Source organism: Gossypium hirsutum, chromosome D06, assembly GCF_007990345.1.
Source record: "Gossypium hirsutum isolate 1008001.06 chromosome D06, Gossypium_hirsutum_v2.1, whole genome shotgun sequence".
In the NCBI taxonomy this organism is placed as follows: Eukaryota; Viridiplantae; Streptophyta; class Magnoliopsida; order Malvales; family Malvaceae; genus Gossypium; species Gossypium hirsutum.
This window is the reverse complement of record NC_053442.1, coordinates 2346064-2352850: the sequence shown is the minus strand read 5'-3', so window position 1 is coordinate 2352850 and position 6787 is coordinate 2346064. Positions and strand designations below refer to the sequence as shown.

General features: G+C 31.9%; 1 protein-coding gene across 1 annotated transcript; it reads right to left on the bottom strand.

Annotated features, from left to right (window-relative positions):
- Positions 1 to 4764: 4764 nt before the first annotated feature.
- On the bottom strand, positions 4765 to 6287 carry LOC121218719 (transcription factor RSL2). The gene is made up of 4 exons (XM_041096408.1): positions 5952 to 6287; positions 5550 to 5876; positions 5083 to 5148; positions 4765 to 4965 (listed from the first exon to the last, which is right to left on the bottom strand). The coding sequence occupies exons 1-4, from the start codon at positions 6285 to 6287 to the stop codon at positions 4873 to 4875; spliced, it is 822 nt and encodes a 273-aa protein (XP_040952342.1). The 3' UTR covers positions 4765 to 4872.
- Between the last annotated feature and the right edge of the window lie 500 nt (positions 6288 to 6787).

The following is a 6787-nucleotide window of genomic DNA, read 5'->3' as shown; positions in this document are numbered from 1 at the left end:
TTTTGTGCTTATGTTAATGCATCTTTCTTGCAGTTAAGTATCGATGTTTCTATTCTTCGTTGATCACAATAGGAATGGCAGGGTTAAAGGTTAAATTCTGCTACTAGTCCCTCTACTTTGCGAATGTTGTGGATTTAGTCATTGTACTTTAATTGGTCATTTTTACTTCCTGTATTTTTCAAATTTTAAAATTTCAGTCTTGGACAAACAATAATTGTTAAATTCATTCAATTAAGTTCCGCGACTTAAAAATTTGATGCGACAAGCATGTTATCATGTGGAATGTCATGTCATTTTGTTATTTCTATATATTACTCACTCAAAATTTAGTTAATGGATTAATGACTGTTGGTTGTGTCAAGATTACAATTTCTAAATCCGAAAAGTATAAGGATTTTAGAATAGTCAAATTGGAGAATATGTTTTAAATCTACAATTGTACGCGTAGTACACGACTAATAATTAAATTTAGCCAAACTATTACTATTTGGTTCAGGATTAATATTTCATAATTCAAAAAGTATAAAGACTAAAATTGATCATTCAAAAAATATAAAGATTAAAATTGATCAATTAAAAGTATAAAAATTAAATCCACAATTTTTACGAAGTACAAAGATTAATAACAAAATTTAACCTACGTTAAATCACAAGTTGAATTGAGATTAAATTAAGGTTTAGAAATTCAACAAATTACAAATTTATCACAAAGTTGAAACAATCCAACTTGAAACAACATTAATTTGAAAAGAACGAATGTTTTTGTGGGTTTTTAAATTCGGCAATTAAAATTTGTCTATAAAACTTTGATTTGGAGTTGGATGAAATTCAATATCTACAATATGATTTAATGTGTTTCCTTTTAAGTGTTTTGCTGAGGGGAGTTATTGGATGAGTCATGGTGAACTTTTGGTATGCGTATTTGGATATATTACACATGTGATCCACCGAACGAGAATGTGAAGGAATGGAAAGGTTTGAGTAAAAATATAGATTCGGAAAATGAGTTTAGACAAAAAAAAAAGAAAATCCGTTTAGAAAACGGACCACGCCTTGAGAAAGACTTTTTTGGCCCGAGCCCGGCCCGGACCAACTTTTGTTTTATTGTTAATTTTGTTATTATTTTAAAGGCATTTGGTTGTTAAGTTGCACCTATGTTAGTGTTATTTAAGTATATATACTTTTTTTAAAGGAAACATTTATTTTAATGTTTTTAGTATTTTTTATGTATTATATATATTTTAAAAATTATATAAAAAATTAATACGTGCTTAACATTTTTTTATCCGGGTTGAACTTGAACAAAATTTTAAACCTATTTTGCAGATTAGGCCTAACAAACATGCCAAAATTTTTTATTGGACCCGGCCCAACCCATGTTGGGCAAGCTCTCCTCATCATTTCTTTAGTTAAGATAATAAGTTTCAACGAAGTGATTAGATAAGATAATTTACATATTGCATATTTAAAACCTAAAAGAGGACGTATATAGTTGATTCGTTTAAATAAACTCTTCATGCCGGCAACATAAATTTTCTTTAAAAGAGTTTAAATAAAATTGAATTCAAATAGATACATTTAAATTTCAAAATTCAAATTGATACAATATTAATGCGATCCGACTAATTAAATAGTTTGATTATCAACTATTTTGATAGGAATTTTTTGGGCCAAGCCTAATTGCTTGATTGCCAAGACTTATTCATAACTTACAACTGCATCAAACCAGACTTAAAAGGGTAATTGAAGGATATTGTTTAAATGAAAAAAATATTAATTTTTATTTATTTAAAAAATAAAATATTCATGTAATTTTGTTTTATTTATCAAGCGAGTTGATCTCACTTATTTTTATATTAAGTTGATATCATTTGATAAAGTGATAACTTTTTAATAGAGGTAATATGATATTTTTACTATAATTTCAACTATCCTGTTCCTCAGTAATATTTTATTTTTAAGGTTATAGCATTTTATATCAATGAAGTATTATCACAACACAAAAAAGGGAGGTGTTTTATTATGGTGGTCGTGCCATAAAAGGGTGTGGAGAGCTGTCAATATAGGGACGGTTTACATTATGCTAGACTAGGAAGTTAGAGGAAATAAGTGGGGTGGAGTCTTGACAGTGTAAGGGCTCTATGTCCTCTGCCTCCTTTACCTCGATGATGAGAGGATATTTATAAGGGAATATAGGCTCCCGTGGGCCTAAACCACTTGAGTTTTTTCCCAACGATAAGGTGGCATGTGCCAACCTAGGCACTATTGGTATTTATTTTAATGGACTAGATGAGGGGTCTACTGAATATGAATGATTGATGGAGAAAAAGGACTATATGTAATAGGGACGCCATATTATATGTATCTCTTTTTTAATAATTTTATGTAACACCAACATATTTTTTTATAATTAAAAAATACAAATAGGATTTTTCCTATTGAAAAGAGATAAAATAATGTGTAATCATAGTTTTATTCAATCATTTCTATGTTTAAGTGAGTTCATAAAGTTGAGTTTGTTTGGTGTGGTATTGGTGAGGCTGTGTCATCATTTGAAGTTTTGAAAAGGTACCATTCCTTTCTGTCGTCATTTCTTTTGGGATGGCACTTCGTTTTCCCGCCCTGGTGCCTATAAAAAGGTTGCCCACCAAGTTTTACGTTGCCTTGTGTTCTCTTTTTCTTGTTTTTGATTGCATAATCTTTTCTTCTTTTTGCACATTGTACTTGGTTCTTGTTTTCCCTAAAATGGTTAGCAATTCCTTGATAAAGGATATTTCAGTGGAGGGTGAGGAGTTGCTAACGACCACTAAAATGGAAATGATGGCAACCATGCTACGTTTATAGTGTTTGCAGTCGAGACATTATAGGTATGAATTTTTAGTTTCGTCGGACTTTCATGGAAAGAGTGATGATACAGCATGTGGAAGGAGCTTCTTCTTGCCCTTTCATTTGTTTGAGGTAGACTTTCACCTGCCTTTTCACCTTTGGTTTGTGAGGATTATTCGAGTTTATCGTATTGCTTCTGGACAACCATCAAGGACATCCTAGTGTTTACTAGTGTAGTATTTTTTGGATTGTATGAAGAATTGGGAAATTTCTTCTATGAGTAGCTTTAGAAATTTGTTCACATTTACCTTTGACGACCCTCTTGTTGTAGGGGAATTCAGACCACAAATTGATGAAATGTCTGTTGTATATAATTTCCCAAGGAATGTCACCTTCTACCATCACAAATATATTTTAATAAGGAATAAGTTGAGGGATTTTCCACTTTTGCTACTATGGACAATTCTTGCTCCTACCAGGCTTATTATTCTCCCCTTTGCTGGGTCCTCCGCCTAGGATCAATATCATCACCTTAGGACTAGGGGAATTGTATTTGTCGAGGCTTGGACTCTACATAATTTTTGGAGGTTCTGTCTCGACAAGCACTGCTAGACAGACAAACGTACGTTTAATGAATAGACGAACATTATTAATATGTTTGGAGTGATTATTCCTTCGATGTCACATTCAATGTGGCCTCATGACAATGAGGATTATTTGGAAACGAGAGGGAGCTTGCCGATTTTGTATTCCATGATGTGCGTGAACATTTACACATTGAGACTCCCTTTGCCATGAATCCCGAGGAAGGTGCTGTCGATGGCCGAGATGAGGACCCTACAACTGTTGTTCACTTTTGATTATGGGTTTGTCATTTATTGTATTAATCATTTGCTTCATGCCTCCAAAGAGTGTAGGTTCCTTTAATAGATCTCGTGCTCTAGTTCTAGTGGTGTTTGCAGTTGGTACTAACACTAGCGAACATCATGTGCCTTGTTGAGGCAGTGGCAGAGGGTTTCGAGGTAGCTCCTTCTAACCCGTCGTCAGGGTTGGAGCAAGCATTGGCAGAGAATAAGGACCTGAGGGATGCAAATTGGGGTCAACATGATCATGGATATGTTTGGGGCACTTGCATTAGCTATCAAACCTCTTAACGATGACTTGATGAACAGATCCCCGCTTGATAGGAAGGGAAACTTCATCACTAGGTGGTTTGATTGTCAACTATTCTGAAAGGGATTTCATGGGTCAGGCTTGCTTGGTTGCTCATAAATTACAATTGCATCAAACCAGACTATAAAGTTTATTGAACAAAAATTTTAAGATGGAAAAATATAGTGGTTTTTATTTATTTAAGAAAACTATGGAATAAGGTAATATTTAGTCTCAGAATTTACATATTTTATCAATTTGGTATTGATTTAATAAATCTAGCCCATAACATTTACACATTTTGTCATCATTTACCTAAAATATATAAACATCAAGAGCTAAACTTGTTATTATACCACAAATATCTTTTCACCAAAACAAAGCATATTAAAAAATAGACACATATTTGATAGTTACATTTCGCTGATCAATTAAGCCTGCCATTTTTCACACTATGAAGTTCTGTGCACAGGATAGTTTTCATATATGCTTGAATACCGTTATATATATACATTATTGCTATGTATATACTTAAATGATACTCTATCAAGTTTGTTGCCAAGTTCACTTCAAATAGAAGCATTCACTGAATTTTCTCAAACTTATAGAATAATATCATGCATCTATAAGCATGTGCTCTGTGACATTCAGTAGGAAATATATAATATACAAATAGAATGAAACAGATAGGATAGTAATTCATTCATTACTGCTCATGATTGAAATTTTTCATTTAATTTCATTCATACTACAAGTCAGCAACTATATATATATATATATGATATAATATGATATGGTACAGTATTATTATTCTCTTCAGTTCTTGAACCGTTGTCAATTAAATTAGGTACTTATAAATTAATTCAGTGTAGGGGCAACTCTCCATTTTCATTGTCATAAAAGTGTAGAGATCTTCTTGTTGAGTGCCACATCAACACCATTGTAAGCAATGGGAGCATACATCCATAGATCATCAGAGCTTAAAAGCTGCAACCCATCATGCAAAAACCCAAAAAAGGCAATTTCATATTAGTAATTTAATGGTTTAAAACCCTAATTTTGTTTCATTTAAGGTATTAGTAAATTTTCTTTTTCTCAGTTTACCTTGATTTGTAGCTGCAAAAACTTGACATAGTGGACAGCCTCTTCCAGCATTGTGCTGATATCAACCTGTATTTTTATCAAATTGAATGTATTAATTATAAATTAATACAAACCCCATATTTTCTATCAAAATAATATATAAATCCAATATATGGATTATAAAAGTATAATGGTTTGATCTCTCTACTACTGTAATCAAATTTGAGGTTTAATTTTTTTACTTTAATTTGATATATCTCATCTCTTTCCTTTTATAATGTCATTAGTGGGAACAAAGTCAAAAAAAAAAAATTTAGGAGCGAAATTAAATTATGTATTTTTATGAGTTAAAATACAATTTTACCAGTCCGGCACTTTTGTCATTAACTAATTCAAATAGGTAACACTATTAAAAATAAATAGTTCTATTATTAAAATGATAAACAGGATGCCTAGATGGAACAAAAATCAACCAATTGGTTAATTACCTTAGTTCCATTGGGGACAAGGTTCTGCAGAATCCTCAACCTCTCATTAATCCTCTCTCTTCTTTTCCTTGCATAAAGACTTTGGGGATCAGTTGCTGATCCTCTACTAGCTCTTGCCTTTCCATTCAAGTTAAGAGCTTGAGAAGCTTTGGTATCCGAGGTTGCCCCCCCACCATTATTATTGATGTCTTGACAAACACTATCGTCCTCTGAACTACATGTTGTGCTTGAACTATGTCCACGTTCCACAGCAATGTAATTATTACATTCCCCTTCATTGCGGTTCTTCTTTGACCTCTGCACATTCTTACAACCTTTTGATATTGCCTGCACATTCCAAACCATGAATTAGAAAACCCTATAACAAGACACATACATATATATACGAGTGTGTGTATGTACCCGAAGTCGCTTCTTTGTGTTCAAATCTTCAATGACATTGTTGACAGTGCCTTCCATTGGAGTGTTGGGGAATAGTGGGGGAAACGACTCGAATGACATGGTGATGTCATTTGTTACAGCAACATGATTTGAACCAGTAAGGTCGTAGGTTGCAAGAGAATTGTAATCGAAAGCATTACTAGAAGGCAATAAAATCTCATTGATTTCAGGGTTTATAAAGCTCAAACCCTCATCATGTTCTAATGGAAACGAGAAATCAAGGTGGTCATCAATGGAGAATAATTTGTTAAATGAGTACTCCCATTCTCCATTCGGGAAATTTGCAAGTGACTCCATTGAGACAAAATAGGAGGAGGATTTTTGGGGTTTGTTTGGTATTGAAGGGTCTCAAATGGTGGTTTGAGGTGAGTAAAGAGAAAAGACATATTTATATATCTCAAAACCCTAAAAAAAGTTGAAATATGTTATAAGTCTCTATACTTTTTAAAATTTTGGAATTTAGTCTCTTTATTTTTCAAATGTCAAAAATCAAGTCCAGCTGTTAACATTGTTAAGTTTTTTCTTTTTTTTTTAATTTATTAATATGCCATTTTAAAATTAATAATATTAATAAAAATAACATAATGAACCTATATTTAATAAAAAAATTTAAAAATATTAATAATTGGGCATGTATTTTAAAATCTGAAAAAGTAAAAGGATTAAATTCCCGACAATAAGAATATAAGGATTAAATTTTAAATTTTTGAAAAGTATAGGAAATTATAACATATTTTACCAAAAAGAATGTAAGGGATTTGACTTATATTAGTTTATAGAGTTTCTTTTTTTTTTTA

What these genes read in the sequence shown, in the direction of transcription:
- LOC121218719 (XM_041096408.1), bottom strand. Translation starts at nt 6,287, where the DNA reads ATGGAGTCACTTGCAAATTTCCCGAATGGAGAATGGGAGTACTCATTT. An exon ending in ACACAAAGAAGCGACTTCGG is followed by an intron (nt 5,877 to 5,951) that starts GTACATACACAC and finishes TGGAATGTGCAG; the next exon opens with GCAATATCAAAAGGTTGTAA. An exon ending in TTGTCCCCAATGGAACTAAG is followed by an intron (nt 5,149 to 5,549) that starts GTAATTAACCAA and finishes ATAAAAATACAG; the next exon opens with GTTGATATCAGCACAATGCT.